Source organism: Capra hircus, chromosome 1 (assembly GCF_001704415.2).
Source record: "Capra hircus breed San Clemente chromosome 1, ASM170441v1, whole genome shotgun sequence".
In the NCBI taxonomy this organism is placed as follows: domain Eukaryota; kingdom Metazoa; phylum Chordata; class Mammalia; order Artiodactyla; family Bovidae; genus Capra; species Capra hircus.
The window spans coordinates 19,826,764-19,848,675 of NC_030808.1; the positions used below are offsets into that span (position 1 = coordinate 19,826,764).

A 21,912-nucleotide genomic window follows, 5' to 3' on the forward strand; every position below is an offset into this window, starting at 1 on the left:
TAAAGTATGAGAATTAAGCTAACATAAAGATAAAATATGTAAATAACTTAGATAATGCTTACTAGCTCAAAATTCAACTTACTTGGATCATAGATTTGTCAGAGTACATTAGGTCAATTGTGCGATGGATTCTAGATATGCTTTCCTGTAAATCTAAGGATAGAAGATGCCATTTAATGATCAAAATCAAGTATGTTTCTACTGAGACTTGTAAGGTAGGGGATAAAGCTTTTCCTATAAATATGCTAGAGGAGTAAGAAAAAGTTTCTAAAACTATTCTTAAAAACATTACTATTCAGAATCTGTATAAAATGAATTCAGTTCTCCTTAATAAAAGATGCAGCACAAATGAGAAATTAAAAACCAAACAAATACAGTTTATTTTAAAAAATGAACTGAGCCAAAAAAATGGTATTTTGTTCAAATTTATAAAAGAAGGTTCCAATGAAAATTAAAGTTAATACCTCCCCCACATATTTGTATAAAACAGGAAAACAATGAAATAATGAAACAAAGTAATGTAAACAATGAAATAAAGTAACTTCATCACATATCACACACACATATACATATATATGTAATTGAATAAAAATCCACTATAATCACCAATGGAAATGAAGTTGTGAGATTCCCATTACCCACTATTTCTACTTCAAGTAGAAATCTATCCTACATAATTACTTAGAGGAAGGGATATATACAGCTATATCACCCATAATTATTTTTAAAAAACTGGAGACAACCTAAATATCTGTCATACAGTATAACCACATTATTCTATGAAGCTATTAAAAAGAATCAAGCAGACAACATCAAAGCCTACAAAAAAAAAAAAAAAAAGAAGTAACTTTACAACAGGAAAGGCTTTTTTTAAAAAAAAAAAAGCTTGATAGAAAATCCAGTAACCATAAACGCAAAGACTCCTCCCCAAATTAAAAAAAAAAAATCTATAGTATAGAAACAAAAACAAAAACCAACATAAAGAAAATCAAATGACAAACTAGAAAAACAGTTATCTGCCACCTACACTACAGGTTAATAGGGCTTCCCTGGTAGCTCAGCTAGTAAAGAATCCGCCTGCAATGAAGGAGACCCCAGTTTGATTCCTGGGTCATCAGGAAGATCTCCTGGAGAAGGGACATGCTACCCACTCCAGTATTCTTGGGCTTCCATGGTGCTTCACACAGAAAAGAATCCACCTGCAATGCAGGAGACCTAGGTTCGATCCCTGGGTTAGGAAGATCCCCTGGAGGAGGGCATGGTAACCCACTCCAGTATTCTTGCCTGTGGACAGAGGAGCCTGGCAGTCTATAGTCCATAGGGCTGCAAGGAATCGGACACAACTGAGCAACTAAGCACAGCACAACAAGCTAATATTCACAACATTTAAGTTTCTATTAAGCAAGAAGACAAACCATTCAATATAAAAATTGGATAAATTTCACAAATTTGTTAAAAAACAGAATTTCACTCATGATTAATGAAACTGAAATCAGGACACTGTAATACCATTTTCATTTCAATTATCAGACTACCACAAATTAAAAGGTGCCCAGGGCTAGGGAGAATACTGGGAAACAGGGTGTCTCACACAAAATTAGTGAGACTCTAAACTGGTTCATTGCTTGGAGGGGGTGGGAATCTTTTATACCTGAGCCATAGGTCCAAAACCATATGACACGTCTCTCAAGTTCCTCAATTTAAAATGACCAGAAGCGGACTCATCATATTCCTACTTCCTTCCCCAAGGTGGAGGCGACCCACCATTCTGCCCTTTTCCACAGTACATTCTATCCATTTAGTTATCAATACCACCATGAGGAACTGAGGGAATCAACCCTGATACCCCTCTGTCTCTCACCTCTAGTCAAGGACCCACATCTGTCAGCTGTCTCCAAAGAATAAACCAAATTCTTTTTTTCTTCCCTAAATGCTACTTCCCTAGTGTCAAAAGCATCTTAGTTTTCACTTTTCTGACTGGAATCTTATAGAAACAAACATAACATGCCTAGTTCAATAAAATATTATCCAACAACCTAACATAGTATTCAGGAAAAACTACGTGCTTAAGTAATGTTCACTAATGATTTCAAATATAAAAAATTCCCTTATATATGAAAATACTAAGGAAAATCTTCATAGTAACTAATGCTGTTAGTTGCTCTCCCACCTTATTTACTATTAAATTAGGACTGCTCTTTACTTTCATACTGTCTATAAAGCATCTAGCTGGGCTTTAAAACTAGATTTAAAACCTAACAAGTGATGTTGTTTAATGTAAGCCCAACCTTTTGATACAAAAGAGGAACTCCTAGATTTTTTCCACAGATCAAGAAAAATGATGATAAAGTCTACCAGAAAATATCCACATCACTTCATTTTAGTAACACTGAAGTAGGAAGGAGATTATTTCAGAATAAAGGAGTGTTCCTTCCAAGAATGGAGGACGGCAACTGAATACCAACATGCTCACTGTCCTCCACTCCCAGAGCATTGTCCTTATTTTTCCTATGCCAGTTAAAACTAGTTACAGACTGGCACTGAGTTAATAGATCATATCTGGAAATCTGCTAGAGCAGACAGAAAATTAAAATTCACATTTCTAATTCTTCAACCTAGAGAAAATGTTTTTCACTTGAACTCAGCACAGGCATCAAGGGAGGTAATATAGTTGGTTATGTACAAAATCTGATGCTGGATGATGTTTCACCAGTGGAGTACCTGTGAATACCAGCTTGATATAAATTTAGAGCACTAAACCAGAAAATCAGACCATCTGCTAGGTCATTAATCAGCTAAGTAATCCAAGGAAAATCTGTTGGTCTCTCTAAAACTGATATTAAGATCATAAAAAAGGAAGCCAAATGAGCTCATCTTATAGAAAACACTTTGAAGGGGAGGGGGGGACAAAAAAATCCCATTTTTAATATTTACATATGAAATCCAGAGATGACCTCCCTTCTCAATTTTAACATTAACCATGTCCATCTGAGGTGAGAGTAGTTCTGCTATGAGAAGCTTCTTACCTCTGGTGTCATTTTCTATTTCTGTCCTCCAGCGATGTAAACAGCTTTCCAGCACAGAGAGTTCTTCTTCTGTTATGTGCCTTGGTGCCGGATGCATGGGCAAGTCTGGAGGTATCCGGGACTGAGTGAATGGTTTGTGTATTACTGATCTTGATGAAATGGCAGCTATTGACGCGGGTGACGTGCTTGGCAGTTCTGAAGAAGGAGCCCCCTGTTGGTCTGTTGTGCTGCATTTTTCAAGCATAGAATATTCATTATTAAACTTTCCAAACTGAAGCTCTGGACAAAGATTAAGTGCTAAATAAACAATATTAAGTTGGCTTATAATTACAAAAGAAAAAAGTTAAAAAAAAAAAGAAGTATGTGGATTAATGTAACATCCAAATGAGATTCTTACTACATGGAACTACATTATTATAAGGATAAAACTGGGGCTTTATATTGTAAATGGCTCAATAGTATTTACTTATACAAATCATACATATACCAGATTTATAAAACCTTCCTTTGCTGATCCTTATCAGCTCACACTACAGAAAAAAATTCCCATTTAATAGTAGTATTTTCATGGATGAAAGAAAGGCTGATATACATACCAAAACATCCTAAAGTATAATTCTGAATGGAAAAAAATACGAAAATTTTAATCCACAGCCATAAAAAATCCATTGAAATCCAATGAAATAAGAAAGTCCCTAGAAGACCTACACAATCTTCTAAGTTCACTAAAATAAAGCACAACGTGCATTTTATAAAAACCTTCTTTAAAGGTATCAATTACAATATTACATAATACAGGAACACAGCTATCTCTTCTACCAAGAAAACTTTTTACCTTGGTAATGTCTGTGATGGTACGGAACCACTAGGTGGGGAACTAGCATCAATATCATCAACAGGAGAAGTGCAAACAGGTTTACTTGAGGCAAATTCCAAGGCGTACTGCAGAACATCCACCAAGGGAAACCGTTTGGGACCCGAACCATAGCTTAAATATCTGTTAACCATAAAATGCATGAATGCTTAAATTTGTGTAAAAAGTACACTTATTTCAATAATTGTTCTAAAACATTACAAAAACACTTTAATATTCTTCAATAGTGAAATTAATTTTGCTTTGAAATGATGGTAAAACTACTTATACATTCAAGAAATAAGTTAAATGTTCTCTAGAGGAACAAAACCAAAGCTGAGAAGACTGAATGTGTATATACACTGTTATAAATTTCAAATGGCTGCTGTAAGTTATAATCTAACAGTAAAATGAAAACTGACATTGTCATCTCCTCAGGCTTTTTATTTTTAGATCTGTCATCTGGTCTTAAGATAATGGCTAATATTATCCCCCCGCTTTTACCTCTGATTATATTTCAATATGATTATTGATACCTTTTAAGAATTAAAACTATTGAAAAATAATATATTTTATATTAAAAGCTTTAGATCACTTATTTTCAAGTGAATAGTAAAACAAGGGGATACAGATTAGATCAGAGGTTGCAAACTCGGATCTTTCAGAGCACATTTTAACCTGTAGACTTCTGTCTGAACTACAGACTATTTGATAGTCCAGATTTTGGCTTCTTTTGGAAACAGTCTAAAGCTCTAGACAACAGGGAGTTGATATTCACACATGGCAGGGCCTAGTATCAATGGCAGGCACCATCTTTCCACAGGGCTGTGCTCTCTGACTCCCTCTGCTCACTTCACTTGCTTCCCTTCTTTATAAAGATTCCATTATTCTTTATAAAGATCATAGGCATCTGTGCTTCTATCTTCAGTGTTAAGCAGAAAAACTCAGTTATCATTTATTAATAGAAATCTCAAGAGTAGTATTTAACCTCACACAAGAAGAAACCTCAATCATAAGTTAGTTTAACTTTGTACTTTCAGTACCATGAGTATTATCTCTTGACAGTAGGAATATTTAATTTTAAATAATAATTTTCTAATGCCAACTATGAATTATTTTAGTCTCTAGCAAAACTCAAGCCTAAACTGCTGCCGCTGCTAAGTCGCTTCAGTCGTGTCTGACTCTGCGTGACCCCATAGATGGCAGCCCACCAGGCTCCCCTGTCCCTGAGATTCTGCAGGCAAGAACACTGGAGTGGGTTGCCATTTCCTTCTCCAATTCAAGCAAAATATCCATCCAGAATGATTATCTATATGTAGGATCACAAGTCATTCAAAGAGAATTTTAAATTAAAACTCTAAGCAGACATTAAGAATATGAGTTCCTATAGTTAATCCATAATTGCATAAAAGTTTCAATACCTTTCAAGTCTTTGTTGTAATACTGTGAGGTAATCTTTTAGCCTCTTGATCTCTTCCCTCTTAATTCTTGTTATTTCTCTGTTTCTATGCATGTATCTATCAGGGAAAAGAAATATAGCAATTATCAATATTTCCAAACAAGAAATAGATACAATATTAAGTCTAGCCACCACCACAGAAGATTAACTCATCTAAAATTTTATAATAAAACATTAGAGAATACAAATTAATATTTTTCCTTATAACATTATTCCCAGTAACTACACTTTTCTAAATAAAAAAAGAACTCCATTTTCCTTGACAAATGGCATTAGAAACATTATGCAAAAAGTAAAACTTTTTAAGGAAATTAAGCAAAAATTTTCTCTGAGAACAATAACTCTTTACTTGGATACTAAATGGTTTCAAAACTAAATTATGTTGTATACCAAGTCATACCTGTCCAGATATAAAACTTGAGGAAATTCTAATTTATTGTGAATTTTTTCTGGTCTTCCCAGTGCCTGATTAAATTCAAATCTTGACAATTCAAATGTTAACACAGGTGGTAGTTCAGTAAACCAATGCTGAAAGAAAAAAAAAAAAAAAACCTCAACACGACCTTTTTATTTCCTCCACTACAATTTTAGGCACAGAATGTTCGGGAGCAGTGGCATTTTTACGTGCATCATCATAATGCTAACATCACAGATAACTGACTGTGTATGCAATTTAGTTAAAACTCAACTTCTTTCTAAAAGTTTTTGACACCTTTTGAAAATTCCAGTAGGATAACACACAGGAAAGAGAAAAATCTTCTGATGACTCTTCCTCATTGGTAATTCTTTACATTAGAATTTCAAACCCAAAGTGAAAAACACTGAATGAAAGCATGGCTTCGTATCTCAATTTTTCTGGCTTCTTCAATCTTATGTCACAGTTATTACCAGGAATGACACATATACTTAATACAATCAACCACACTGTCAAAAACCTGTGAGGAAGATACTTGTAAGATGTTAATATACAAAAGAAAAAAATATTTTATAACATAAAAGACCACAATTCTCATGATAAAGCTAGAAACTTATACTTCCTTGTTTTAAATTTAATGTTCCTACTAGAATTTTGGCACATTTAAGAAAGAGATCAATTACTATCAAATACAGCATTTACTTTAAAAATTACTAGTGCTTAAAGATTTGAATGCCTGCTTGCTATGAGGCAACTCCTCCACACTTTGGCAACTATTCAATTAAGCATAAAAGGCAACAGAACTTCAGAAATTTTAACAAACAGATTCAAGCTTTACATAAACCATACTTATTTAAAGAGAAAGAAAAATGAAAAAACTTGTGAATCAACAAATAAAGAAGTATAAAATAATGTAACAAGTATTTTTTAAATGTTTATTTTAAGCTGTGCAGTGTCCTTCTGTAAAAAGAAGGCATACTATATTGCAGCATACTGTGTTATTTATGGTATTTTCAAGGGCCACAAAATGTCACCACATAAATGTCAATAAGCTCAGTATGCTAATTTAAACATCCAAGAGAGGAAAAAAAAGCAGGAAAATGCACATTTGGCAAATTGAATATGATCTTGTAAGTTGCTACTTTTCACTAAACAAAATCAGTTAAAGTAAATGGTTATTCAAAACTATTTCATACTTCCCTGTTGGCCCAGTGGTTAAGATTCACAGGTCTAGGGTTCAATCCCTAGTCAGAAAACTAAGATTCCACATGCCACACAGCTTGGCTACAGAAAAAAAAAATGCTAATGATTACTTGAATTGAGATTTCCTGAGTTGGGAGTTGGTTCATCTTTTACTGATAGCTGAAGTTGAAGTAATTTGTTTTATATGGATATTATCTGAAACTGACAAGAGAAAATTATGAAAAATCTAATATTAAAAATATCCCTTAAGTTTTAAAATTTCTTGAGCAAAGTTTGCCTATTTGCTTTGGCGAGGTGTTTTTTTGGTTTTTTTTTTTTTCAGTTAGTTTTAATCCACACCTATGGCAGAAAGTGAAGAGGAGCTAAAAAGCCTCTCAATGAAAGTGAAAGAGGAGAGCGAAAAAGCTGGCTTAAAGCTCAACATTCAGAATACGAAGATCATGGCATCTGATCCCGTCACTTCATGGGAAATAGATGGGGAAACAGTAGAAACAGTGTCAGACTTTATGTTTTTGGGCTCCAAAATCACTGCAGGTGGTGACTGCAGCCATGAAATTAAAAGACGCTTACTCCTTGGAAGGAAAGTTATGACCAACCTAGAGAGCATATTGAAAAGCAGAGACATTACTTTGCCGACTAGGGTCCGTCTAGTCAAGGCTATGGTTTTTCCTGTGGTCGTGTATGGATGTGAGAGTTGGACTGTGAAGAAGGCAGAGCGCCGAAGAATTGATGCTTTTGAACTGTGGTGTTGGAGAAGACTCTTGAGAGTCCCTTGGACTGCAAGGAAATCCAACCATTCGGAAGGAGATCAGCCCTGGGATTTCTTTGGAAGGAATGATGCTAAAGCTGAAGCACCAGTACTTTGGCCACCTCATGCGAAGAGTTGAGTCACTGGAAAAGACTCTGATGCTGGGAGGGATTGGGGGCAGGAGGAGAAGGGGACGACAGAGGATGAGATGACTGGATGGCATCACGGACTCAATGGATGTGAGTCTGAGTGAACTCCGGGAGTTGGTGATGGACAGGGAGGCCTGGCATGCTGCGATTCATGGGGTCGCGAAGAGTCGGACACGACTGAGCGACTGAACTGAACTGAACTGAAAGTTACTATAAAGAATTAAAATACACTCTACACATATCACAAGGGACACTTTTGATGTCTTAGGATGATACTCTCTATTCAACTTCATAATACTCAAAAAGTAGATTTCAAACACTATTACCTTCGTTTTTTCTTGCAATGGTTTAAATGTTACTATTTAAAATTAAATATTAACTATTAAGGTATGCTTACTGTTTTACTTTAAATAACGAACATACTTTAATTCATGGAAACCTACAATGGCCAACAGAAATGAAATGACCCAATTTGGTGGTATGATTTTCTGTAGGCCATAACAGTCCAGGAAATAGGTTCCATATCTTATAAAAGAATGTTCATAATATGTCATGTCTCTGTGTAGATTGTTTAATCTAACAGCAATGACAGTTTTTTCCTACTACAGGATTTTCCTACTACATGGTTTCACTTTTTCATTTTAATGCTGCTCAGGACAAGAAGGGATAGCCAGACATTCCCTAAATTCATTAAAAAAAATATTACGGGTGTGTTGAGCTCTGTGATTTTAGATTATAAGTACAGCAGTATATAAAAGAGAATTTTAAATAATATAAAACAAGACATTTTTTTCCTTTCAAAATATTTCTCCATTTAGTAACAACCTATACTTAATTCTCTGATAAGCCATGAATTTTGTGAAACACAGGTCACTAAAGGTAAAAATGATGCTTATACTCTTGATATCTCATCGTTATTACTTTTATTATTACTACATTATAAAACGAATGGACAGGGGTAATAGATTTTTGCAGTTCAGTACTGGCAACAAAAGTACTCCTGAATTTACTCTAAATATAAATCTGACCTGTTAAAATATTTTCCAGAGAGAATGTAGTCATTTTTATGAGTAAATAGCATATTCTTCTATTAATATGATTTAGCTATCTTGCTTTTGTGAGATTACATGTATATTGGGGGGAAAAATAAGAAAAAGACAGACCTACTACTGAAAATTCCCCATAGCACATCAAACAAAGCTAGGATGTAACTAAGCCTTAGAGGAGAAAACTTCCAATTGGAATTCAAACCTCAATTTCAGTCATTTGACTATCTTCAGTCCTTTGCCCTATTTGTTTCCTATATAATATCTACACATATCTAATACAGCACATGTAGGTATTATTTCTACAATGTAGTTTTTAGCTAAAGCTCTGTAAAATTTCTCTCAGCACTTTGATTATGTGTACAACCCTGAAGGGAAATTCGGCAGTACTTACACTTCTAAACGAGTATGCCCTGTGACCGAAAGATTCCATTTCTAACTATCCTTCATTCCAAAGTGCACAAGGTTATTTATAGAAAGACATTCTTTGAAATAATTCTTTATCCAATAGTTTCACAGAAGAATTAAATCAATTTAATTTTATAAATACTAGTTATGGTGATACTATGCAGGTTCTAAAAAGAATGATGTAAAGCTATATATTGACATGGAAGGATGTTCACAATATACTGGTAAGTAAAAAACAATGCAAGTCTCAAAATAGTATGAACAAATACAAACATCTATATGTACACACTTAAAAGGATGTACATCATAGCATTAGTAGTGAATACCTACACCAGAAGTGAGATATTTACTCTTTGAAATTCTTTCTCACCAACAGGCAACCAAAAAGTAGTTCCAGGTTTCTTGGAGAGATTAACTCATCTATAAATGATATACCATTTAATTAAAAGTTATGATTTAGAAAAAAATTTGGTAGTAATTATTTTACGTATAATCATTTTTAATTTATTCAGTTGATTCTTGGTATGTCATTAAAGAAATGTAATTCTTATAGCCCACTGAATGTTTTACCATAGCAATTCTGGAGACTAGAGGTCTTCCTATATTAGTTAGCCACAGCTGTTTTGCAAAAAAAAAAGTTTTTTTAATGTTTGCTGCATCAAAGTAAAATCAATAATTTTTATTAAATAATAGCATAAGAAATAAAAGGTATTAACATCAGGGGTTATGCCAATTTAGAAACAAGTCTAAGATGCTACTCATTGGTGTTTATAGAGAAATAAAATAGGTTTTTCTGAAGGACACAATGGAATGAAACTATTATTTAAGGGTGTTACTAAAAACTTTTTACTCTGGTCAGCGATAGTCACTTAAAGTAGGTTGACTTATTGAAACTACCATGTCCAGCAAATCTAGGCGACTGAATTAGGAATCACAGGTAATCATATTCGCTATTATTGAGGAACTAGCTATTATTTAGTTCCTATTATCTTAGGAACTGAATTTAGAGACTAGAGAAATGACAAGCCACTGTATACCTTAGGCTAGGTGGGAAAATCTAGGCAGAAAATATATATTGCAGTATAGGGCAGTCAGAGTACGAAGCCAAAGACAGAAAACAAACTAAATCTTCTAAAAAATAAATGATGACATTCAGAGTCAATGTAAGAAAAATATTTTCAAAAGCTAGGAATATGTGAGGAATATTATTTACTTATTATTACATTATTTACCAATAAATCATAGCATGTTTCATTTATAAGCTACTGTAACATTGTAAGGAAAAAGCCATTCCTTCTCTCCCTGCACAAATCCACCATTCTTCTATTTAATAGCAAACAGACTGCACTTTACAAAGCTCTGTTTTCCTGTTCCCCTTGGGGATCTTTGGAAAGTTCTAATGTTCAAAGATCTGTTTCCCAATCAGTAAGATAAATAAGCTTCATTTAAGTAGTCTTAATTAAAGATCTATTATCAGAGTCACCTGTGGAGCTTTGGCGCTCATCCCTAGATTCTGATTTGATAACTTTGAGGTGGAATCTAGGCATCTGCTGAGAATCACTGAAGTAGGTGATCTATGACGTAGACACATGAGGTAGGCACACCTACCATCGGCTCAGCTGGTAAAGAACTTGCCTGCAATGTAGGAGACCTGGGTTCCATCCCTGGGTTGGGAACATCCCCTGGAGGTGGGCATGGCAATCCACTCCAGTATTTTTGCCCAGGAAATTCCAAGGGCAGAGGAGCTGGTGGGCTACAGTCCATGGGGTTGCTAGAACTGAACATGACTTAGCAACTAAACCACATGTAGACAGAAAAACTATTTCAAATATTTTCTCTCTCTCAAAAAAAAAGAAAAAGGCAAAAAACAATGAATACTTATTTCCTTTTTGTTTGAATGTGTGAGGGGACACAGGAGATGAGGATGGCATTAGAAATTACATCTTTTTTAAAAAGCACATAATTCAAATAAAAACAATTGATTCTCAAAGATATAAGAACCTAGGCCCTCTTTAGATAAACAGAGATGCAATCACTTAATAATTATTAAGTGCCTATTCAAAGATAAAAACCTTGGAAACTTTTTTAATATTACTGAGACGTTTCACTCAGTCAACACGTGTTACGTACTTCTATCTGCTGGTAACAGGGCTATAAGACAGAGACCATACTATCCAAGGGACAGAGTGGTGAACCCCTGCAGAGCTTACATCTAGACAGCTAGCAGCAACTGCTTAATGATGACTGATTTTGGAGCACATGATCCGTCCTTTCCTTTCTAATATTCTGGATGAATACATGGATGAAAGGATATACAGACGGAGCTAGAGAGATGAATCGAGAGATGAACATAGGTTACAAGACAGAGGCAGTGGAGACAGATAAATAGGTTTGTAATATCTATTTTAATTCTCTTTCTTGAGGAAGCAAGTTCTTCCATCTGCCTTTCAGGCAATTACACAGTAATTTTATAAGAAAAGGAGCCCACGTGGTATTGCCTCCTTGGGCCTGACATATTCCAACATATTTGATGTAAGTAACGTGGACTGTGAAGAAAGCCGAGCGCCGAAGAATTGATGCTTTTGAACTGTGGTGTTGGAGAAGACTCTTGAGAGTCCTTTGGAATGCAAGGAGATCCAACCAGTCCATCCTAAAGGAGAACAGTCCTGGGTGTTCATTGGAAGGACTGATGCTGAGGCTGAAACTCCAATACTTTGGCCACCTCATGCGAAGAGTTGACTCATTGGAAAAGACTCTGATGCTGGGAGGGATTGGGGGCAGGAGGAGAAGGGGACGACAGAGGATGAGATGGCTGGATGGCATCGTTGACTTGATGGACGTGAGTTTGAGTGAACTCCGGGAGATGGTGATGGACAGGGAGGCCTGGTGTGCTGCGATTCACGGGGTCAAAAAGAGTCGGACACGACTGAGCGACTGAACTGAACATATGTCTATACAGAATTCCACTCTAACATCAGTGTTTTTCTTCCTTACTACCAGCACTAGTATGCTGTAATGGCTGGTACCTGGACTGAAAAAGTCTTAAAAGACTGAACAATGTCCTAAATGAGGATTTTAACATAAAATTTTGAGAAAACACTTTAAACGAAAAGTTAACGTAGATTATAGACTGTACTGACTCTGCAGTTTTCCCCAAAATGTCTAAATTACCATAATTAAATTCAAAAACATTTTCTGATTATTCTCTCAATTATTAGGTAGCTATACAGTTAGAGCCTTACTTCACAACACTGTATAAGAGACTTATAGGAAAGGAGAATGAAGATGCTAAACTCACCTCTTGACCGGATTTTCCTGAATTTTCTGAATGTAAAGACTCAATTTCTCCTTCAATCATAGCAGCTTCTAGGCATTCATGTAGATCTTTGAATCCATTGACCTGAAGTGGGTACTGACCAAACATTTCAGTATTTTCAAATTTTTTACCTATAAGAGAGGAGAAATTCATATTCCTCAATATGGCCTTTTAGCTTCCAAAAAGTAAATAAATGTATATATTATCTCCTCAACCTAAAAACTATACCTGTTTATGTTTCAGACAAATAGGTGGGGAAACAAATGTTTACATTTCAGGCAAATGGATGGGCAAACAATGGAAACATTGACAGACTTTATTTTCCTGGGCTCCCAAATCTCTGTAGATGGTGACTGAAGCCATGAAATTAAAAAAGACACTTGCTCCTTGGAAGAGAAGCAATGGCAAACCTAGACAGCATATTAAAAAGCAGAGACATTATTTTGCCTACAAAGGTCTGTATAGTCAAAGCTATGGTTTTTCCAGCAGTCATGTACGGATGTGAGAGTTGGACCATAAAGAATGCTGAGCCCCAAAGAATTAATGCCTTCGAACTGTGGTGCTGGAAGAGTCTCCTGAGAGTCCCTTGGACTGCAAGGATATCAAACTAGTCAATCCTAAAGGAAATCAACCTTGAATATCCATTGGAAGGACTGATGCTGAAGCTGAAGCTCCAATATTTTGGCCACTTGATGTGAAGAGTCAACTCACTGGAAAAGACCCTGATGCTGGAAAAGACTGAAGGCAGGAGGAGAAGGGGACAATAGAGGATGAGATGGCTGGATGGCAAAACCGACTCAATAGACATGAGTCTGAGCTAACTCCGGGAGATGATGATAGGGAAGCTTGGCATGCTGTAGTCCATGGGCCGCAAAAAAAGTCAGACATGACTGAGCAACTGACCAACATTTCAGACAGCTATAGTTACTCCTGTTTTCCTACTGGCTTCTACATGCATGTAAGTATATTCACATACAGCTATGCTATAGATATTAATCCCACACTCATATGTGTATATGTAATTATATTCGTGTGTGTGTGTGTATATATATGTTTATTCTTTAAAAAAGTACATTTTAAGGGCAAGATACTACACTAACATTGAGAATATGCATAGCAGCATACAAAAGTTATAGAGTCTCTGAGCTAAGGAAACTTTTAGCCTCTTGGAAAAACGCAACATGCACATTAATTGCACATACAGCTATGAACAAATATTATTACAGCTGTCAGAAAAGGTGTGGTGAGATAGAGTGCTGTGAGAAGATTTGGAAGGGGAGCAAATCTAGTCTTTAGGGCAGGAGGGTAAAGCAAGGAAGACTTCCACAGGAAAATGACATTTATGCTGAGACTGCAAAGGTGAATAGGAGGTAGCCAGACCAGAACTGGAAAGCCAGAGTATCCCTGGCCAAAACAGAACAGCCAGAAACTTTCAGGCTGCAGAGAACTTGGCATGTTTAAAGAATTAAGGGAAAGGAAGTATAGCTTAGGGGAGCAACATGGACATAACAATGAAGAGTTAGGTGGGAGAATCAAAACAAAATTCTTAAACCAAGTCTACTAGCCCTTGTTAAGAATTTTTTCCTAGTATATTCTGAATATAATGGAAAACTGCTGAATAATTAAATATAGGAATAAGAGGCTCAGATTTACATCTCTGAAAAATCCTTATGGTTTCTGTTAAGTGATAAAGCTGGTATGTGACTATATAGAATCCATCTATAAATAAAAGTAGAATGGAACAGGAGTTAATAATATAAGTGTATAAAAACAGATGAAGTAACACATACACACATTTATTAATATATACAAAAGGAAGCACCAATAGGACTTGATTGACTGGTTCACAGGCAGGATGAGGAACAGACAAGAAAGGAAAGTATCGAGAATAATGTTCAGATTTTGAGCATGAGTAACTGATTTCTATGCACTGAAAAGGGCACCAGTGAAGAAGAGTAGAGGATTTTTTTTTTTTTTACTTTTGTGTTAAGGCAGCAGGGAAAATCATTGGTTTACAATGGCCCATGATATTTTTACTAAGACTGATGTGAAGCTATAAACTGAATAAGTAGTAGCTTATTCATAGCAGGAAATCAAGGGAGTAAATGGGATTGCCCAAGGAATTAGCAAACAAGAAGAGGAAGAGGATCTAAGCTGAGTCCCAAGGCTGTCTTACATTTAGATATAGAAAAAAAACTACAAATATAATTCCTAAAAAGTATCAACAGAGGCATGAGAAAGCCAAGATAATATGGTGGACTAGAAGCCAGAGAAGTATTTTCAATGAAAAAGCAGGTAAAAGGAAGAGGAGGAGGAGAAGGATTGGCGTCAACAGCACTAATAGTTGGTAAGAATTCAGTGAGAATTGAGAGGGATCCAACGGACTATCCAATGGACTAACACATTTAGGAAATCAATAACCTTCAAAAGCCCCCTTTTAGAAGAGGTCTGGAGCCAGAAATAAAAATGGGATAGGTCAAATAAATGGAGAGATAGCAGATAAAAACAAGATCCTATCTTTAAATAAAGGAGGTTATTTCTGAATAAGATTAACTGAAAAAGAACATGTGAAGGGATTTTATTTTTTTTTAATTTTAAAGATATGAAATACCAGATCATGTCTAAATATTGATGTGAATGACACAGTGAAAGGAAGAAGTGAAAGATACAGAAATAAAAGCAGGATAAAGGATAGAAAAAGACCTGAGAGAAAGCATGAAAAGATGAGATTCTTATTAGCACACTAGCCATTGATTAATCGACAAAATAATTCCTTTATTACCTGGAGTGACAAAGAAAAGAATGAGGTGGTAGTAGGAATGGACCCAGGTTGGGAAGCCTAAAGCTCCTAATCTGAGGAAGTCACTTTTAAGAACTATGATAACAAAAAAAAATTATAAGCACAAAACTAGATCCGTGGCCTTAGCCAGGATCCACGGTTAGGTTTCGTAAACTTCAATGTCAATCTACGAAATCCGAGGTAAGGAATTTTTCAGAAAATGAAGAGACAAAGAAATTATATTAAACACAGAAAAACTGGAAATTTCTATTGCAGAAAATGGGAAAGAAGACAGGGATGAAGACAGACAAAGATGAGTGCCAGGGAGGGTTACGGGATTGGGACTAGTGAAGCTTAGAGTCACTGCAACCTCATGATCCACTACAATAAGCCCATTTGAGTGATTTCCTCCTAACAACAGTCAGGTTCTCAGTACATGCAGAGAGAAGAAAATAATTCCAGGAGGGCCAGAGACTAGTCAGAGAGGGCGTGCCAGAAGGGAAAGGGGGAAAAGAGTTTCAGCAATCTATAAGGAGGATCATAATGGACAAGGAAGGAAAGGCAAAGGCTGAGAACAGAATGGAGAGATCAACGGCCTAGAAGCTCTGGTGGAGCTGAATGAACTTATGCAACAGAAGACTTTAGTAAACAAACTGAAAATTACCCTACCTCAGAGTCACTAGTCTAAAAAATGCATTAGGAAGATATATGTAAAAATGACAAGAAAGTACTCTAAAATATATTGTTAACAAAGCAAATACATGGTTCACCTGGAAATGTACTGAAATCACATTTATACAGCACAGCAACATTGAAACAACATACCAAAACCAAGTACAACAACTTCAACACTGATGGAGAAATTTTAATAATCCCTTCTAAGAATCCAGGTAATAAAGGTAGAAGTGCTCATGAGGAGTATAATATTATCAACAGTGCACAGTCACAACCTGATTAGAGCTCCTCAACTTCTACAGATAGTGTTCTACTTCAAATAAAAACTAGTATGACAGTATGGACATCCTAAATAGGAGTATAAAATATATAAAATATCCCACTATTTATATAATGAATATTCAGCATTTGAGGCAAACAAAATGTACTGACAGCTCAGTATAGCCTTTAGCGCATCTAAATCCCGAGTTAGTCTCTGCCTTTCTCCAAATCTCAAACTATAAAATCACATTCAAACAAAACTTCATGGCAATCCATCACTTAAGATCTTCAAGAAAAATCAAATCCCCAAATTTTATACTTTGGGTAATTTGGGTGAACTTTCAAAAGGTGATCCATAGGACCATTTGGGAAAGACAGTTTTTCAAAAATGTATGCTTTGAAACTTAAGTGATTTTATTACTTGATGTATATTTTATGAGTCAGTTTCTTTCCCTTGTTAGGAAAACCAGAGTAACTCTTTAGGCCTGGATTTTGACTAACAGGAATATTATCACTTTTAACTGATTTTTTTTAAAGATAAGAGTACAATTCTTCCTTGAAAACTATATTCTAAAGAATTTTATAATCAACCCCTAAATGGGAACCCTGCAAAACCCTGACTATGCTAAATTGCTAAGTACAGCTTTTAACTTGCATAGACATGAAACCCTCAAAAACAGTGACCATCATACCAAGCCCAGTATTAAACTCTAATATTATTTTTTAAAGAGGCACCAACTGCCACCTTAACAATTCACAGTATCACAGAACCGTTCCCAAGGAAAGAACATCAGATCAACATTAACCGAGTATCAATCAGCATGTGATAACATACTCTGCACTTTCCTTTCTGCACTCAATTCTTTGCTTTCTATATAAATGATTAGCATTAGCAATGTTAACAGAAACCACTAGACAGAGGAAGTCAAATTAAAAACCATTCCACAAATAAAGTGACTATTGTGACAAAGGACCAAACAATTAATAATATCTCAGTTGTAATAAAGAAGTAAATATGCAACTATACCTTCAAGCACTCCCACAGCTAGGAATCTTCCATAGAACAGCTCTACCATGGGGTTCTTTGGCTTGTCTTCATCCCTAAAAATCACATTAAAATTATAAATGTGACTACAATTTTTAATTTTTAGAACTATAATAGAGAAAACATTAAAAGAGCAATAATAGATGCCAAGACAATAACATTTATGTGGTTATTGTGTGTTTGGCTCTGCTACTTAGTGTTGAGCCAAGATATTTAAATTTTTTCTGTTTCTTCACGTGTCAACTGAGGATATTAAACCCACAAAGCGGTTGTAAGGGTTAAAAACTGTGTGGGATGTCACTGTAAGAAGATATGAACCCAGTTTGTATTCACAAAGTACCTGATCATTCCATTATCATTTAGAGTATGGACTTTTAGTCATACAATACATGCTTATTTGGACTTGCTGGGAAGGAGGAAAAACCCCTCTTGCACACACCAGTGAAATAACAAAATATCAGTTTTGAACCAAGTAGCTAAAGAGGTACGCCAATCTTTTGTAAAGTTTCATGTTGCTGGTAAAATTAGGCATCTGAATTTTCCAAATTCTTTAACATATAAATTTGTTTTCTTGGGCTTTTTTTTTTTTTTGGCTTGAAGCAAGTAGAAATTTTTAACTTTTTCTTTAATGTTTTGTACCCTGTGATCTAAAAACACAAAGTTTATCTTGGCCTTAGTATATAAAAGCATGTTTTATCCACAACTGTACAGAGACTTTTTCTTCATAAATTTTTGTTTAAATTAACAAAACTGATTTACTTTTGAAAGAGAGAGAAAGATACTATTTGTCTCTTGATGTGTTACATGCACCTGGATTTAAACCATAAAACAACTGGAGGGAAATACTTCACTTAAGCCTTCCAACAATTCTGAAGTAGTATGGTGGTTATTAGTGCTGTACAAAAAGATTTCCAGCCCTCTACTTTCAGATATATAGTAAGAAGCACTTTCCGATCTACTTTCTATTTAAATTTGAAAAAAAAAATCTGAATTGTGATAAAATTTACCCTCTTAACCATCTTTAAGTGTACAGTTCTGCAGTGTTAAGTACATTCACAACTGTTGTGGAACCAACCTCTAGAACTAATATCAGCTTGAGAAACCGATTAAACAATTCCACATTCCTCCCTCCCATCAGGCCCTGGTAACCGCCATTCTAACTTTCTGTTTCTTTGTTTTTTTTGTTTTTTTTTTTTAATTGTTTAATTTTTTTTTAAATTTTAAAATCTTTAATTCTTACATGCGCTCCCAAACATGAACCCCCCTCCCACCTCCCTCCCCACAACATCTCTCTGGGTCATCCCCATGCACCAGCCCCAAGCAAGCTGCACCCTACGTCAGACATGGACTGGCGATTCAATTCTTACATGATAGTATACATGTTAGAATTCCCATTCTCCCAAATCATCCCACCCTCTCCCTCTCCCTCTGAGTCCAAAAGTCCGTTATACACATCTGTGTCTTTTTTCCTGTCTTGCATACAGGGTCGTCATTGCCATCTTCCTAAATTCCATATATATGTGTTAGTATACTGTAATGGTGTTTTTCTTTCTGGCTTACTTTACTCTGTATAATTGGCTCCAGTTTCACCCATCTCATCAGAACTGATTCAAATGAATTCTTTTTAACGGCTGAGTAATACTCCATTGTGTATATGTACCACAGCTTTCTTATCCATTCATCTGCTGATGGACATCTAGGTTGTTTCCATGTCCTGGCTATTATAAACAGTGCTGCGATGAACATTGGGGTACATGTGTCTCTTTCAATTCTGGTTTCCTCGGTGTGTATGCCCAGCAGTGGGATTGCTGGGTCATAAGGTAGTTCTATTTGCAATTTTTAAAGGAATCTCCACACTGTTCTCCATAGTGGCTGTACTAGTTTGCATTCCCACCAACAGTGTAGGAGGGTTCCCTTTTCTCCATGACCAAGTGGGCTTTATCCCAGGGATGCAAGGATTCTTCAATATCCGCAAATCAATCAATGTAATTCACCACATTAACAAATTGAAAAATAAAAACCATATGATTATCTCAATAGATGCAGAGAAGGCCTTTGACAAAATTCAACATCCATTTAGGATAAAAACTCTCCAGAAAGCAGGAATAGAAGGAACATACCTCAACATAATAAAAGCTATATATGACAAACCCACAGCAAACATTATCCTCAATGGTGAAAAATTGAAAGCATTTCCCCTAAAGTCAGGAACAAGACAAGGGTGTCCACTTTCACCGCTAATATTCAACATAGTTCTGGAAGTTTTGGCCACAGCAATCAGAGCAGAAAAAGAAATAAAAGGAATCCAAATTGGAAAAGAAGAAGTAAAACTCTCACTGTTTGCAGATGACATGATCCTCTACATGGAAAACCCTAAAGACTCCACCAGAAAATTACTAGAGCTAATCAATGAATATAGTAAAGTTGCAGGATATAAAATCAACACACAGAAATCCCTTGCATTCCTATACACGAATAATGAGAAAGTAGAAAAAGAAATTAAGGAAACAATTCCATTCACCATTGCAACGAAAAGAATAAAATACTTAGGAATATATCTACCTAAAGAAACTAGAGACCTATATATAGAAAACTATAAAACACTGATGAAAGAAATCAAAGAGGACACTAATAGATGGAGAAATATACCATGTTCATGGATTGGAAGAATCAATATAGTGAAAATGAGTATACTACCCAAAGCAATTTACAAATTCAATGCAATCCCTGTCAAGCTACCAGCCACATTTTTCACAGAACTAGAACAAATAATTTCAAGATTTGTATGGAAATACAAAAAACCTCGAATAGCCAAAGCAATCTTGAGAAAGAAGAATGGAACTGGAGGAATCAACTTGCCTGACTTCAGGCTCTACTACAAAGCCACAGTCATCAAGACAGTATGGTACTGGCACAAAGACAGACATATAGATCAATGGAACAAAACAGAAAGCCCAGAGATAAATCCACACACATATGGACACCTTATCTTTGACAAAGGAGGCAAGAATATACAATGGAGTCAAGACAATCTCTTTAACAAGTGCTGCTGGGAAAACCGGTCAACCACTTGTAAAAGAATGAAACTAGATCACTTTCTATCACCGCACACAAAAATAAACTCAAAATGGATTAAAGATCTAAATGTAAGATCAGAAACTTTCTGTTTCTTTGAAAGTGACAACTCTAAACACATCCATCGTATAAGTGAAACACAGTGGCTGTCTTTTTGTGACTAGTTTATTTCACTCAGCATCATGTTTTCAAGATTCATCCATGTTGTAGCATGCGTCAGAGTTTCCTTACTTGCTAAGGATATTCCATTGTATACGTATACCACATCTGTATTTCCATTCATCCATGGACATGATCAGTGACTTTCAACATCTGTCTATTGTGAAGAATGCTGCTATGAACATGAGTGTGCAGCATCTCTTTGAGACCCTGACATAAATGCTTTTGGATTTAAATCCAGCAGTGGAATTGCTGGATCATCATGTGGTTAATTTTTGCTGTTCCGTCTTTATAAATTCAATTGACAAACAACTGTAAGATATTTGAAGGATACAACATGATTTGATGTATGTATACACTGTGAAAGGATTCCCTCTATCAAATGATAATTCTATTATTAATTTTTTTTAACAACCATAATGTTTTCCACAGCAGCTGCACCATTTTACATTTCCATCAACAGTGCAAAAAAGTTTCAATTTTTTTCACATTTCAATACTTGTTATTTTCTGTTTTTTTGTTTTTTGGTTTTTTTTTTTCGCTTTGCACAACAAAACATGAGTGGAGGTAATGTGTGTCATTTCTGGTCCGTAACTTTGAGAGTCAATATACTTTTCACTGATATGGTAATCCCAGAAGGCTGGGATGAGATGAAGCCTCTGTCATCTGATATGGGGAAGAGGAAGAACACAAAGGCTGTCACTCCTGATGTAAAAGTCGATGAATCTTTAGACATAAAGATTAGTACCTCCATTTTCATGCATCATACTCCCGTGTTCTGGGTTGGTCAAAAAGTTCGTTCGAGTTTTTCCATGACATCTTACAGAACTTTTTGGCTAACCCAACAGGAAAACAAAACTCTCAGAGGTCTTATTCTTTACTATGCCTTTAAGCTTTGAATTTCAGGGACCCAGACTGTTGTTATCAACAAAAGTGCAAGGAACAAAAGTGAAGAGCCATTTAGAACACCTGAGACTTCTATAATAGAAATGATATATCCAGCACTTGCACGAAGAAAAGATAGACTGATGCAAATATCACAAATATCAAAGGCCAAAAGAAATCATCAAAGAAAGCTTGTATCAGGGACACCTCAGCCTCAGAAATCACGTTGGTACAGAAAGAGTTCAAAGATTTAGAGCAACTGATACAGTACTCAGTGCTTCCCAATCTCTTAAACTTTAAAAAGTTTTAGCTCCATGAACAGTAAAGCAAAATCAAAACTACTGAGAAACAAATGAGAAGTATTTCAAGTAAGGCTTGTGATTTCAGATGAAATAGGAAAGTTCTAGATT

At 35.5% G+C, this 21,912-nt stretch overlaps 1 protein-coding gene across 9 annotated transcripts in view; it reads right to left on the reverse strand.

The window, feature by feature from the left end:
- USP25 (ubiquitin specific peptidase 25) overlaps positions 1-21,912 on the reverse strand; it is a 170,232-nt gene that overhangs the window by 63,141 nt on the left and 85,179 nt on the right. For all 9 annotated transcript variants that reach the window (XM_018052748.1, XM_018052607.1, XM_018052437.1 and 6 more), the window contains 7 exons: positions 17,366-17,439; positions 12,606-12,754; positions 5,739-5,866; positions 5,301-5,396; positions 3,862-4,023; positions 3,027-3,253; positions 83-153 (listed from right to left, as the gene is read on the reverse strand). In XM_018052748.1, coding sequence (XP_017908237.1) covers positions 83-153; positions 3,027-3,253; positions 3,862-4,023; positions 5,301-5,396; positions 5,739-5,866; positions 12,606-12,754; positions 17,366-17,439 — 907 coding nt within the window. The remainder of the gene's footprint in view (positions 1-82; positions 154-3,026; positions 3,254-3,861; positions 4,024-5,300; positions 5,397-5,738; positions 5,867-12,605; positions 12,755-17,365; positions 17,440-21,912) is intronic.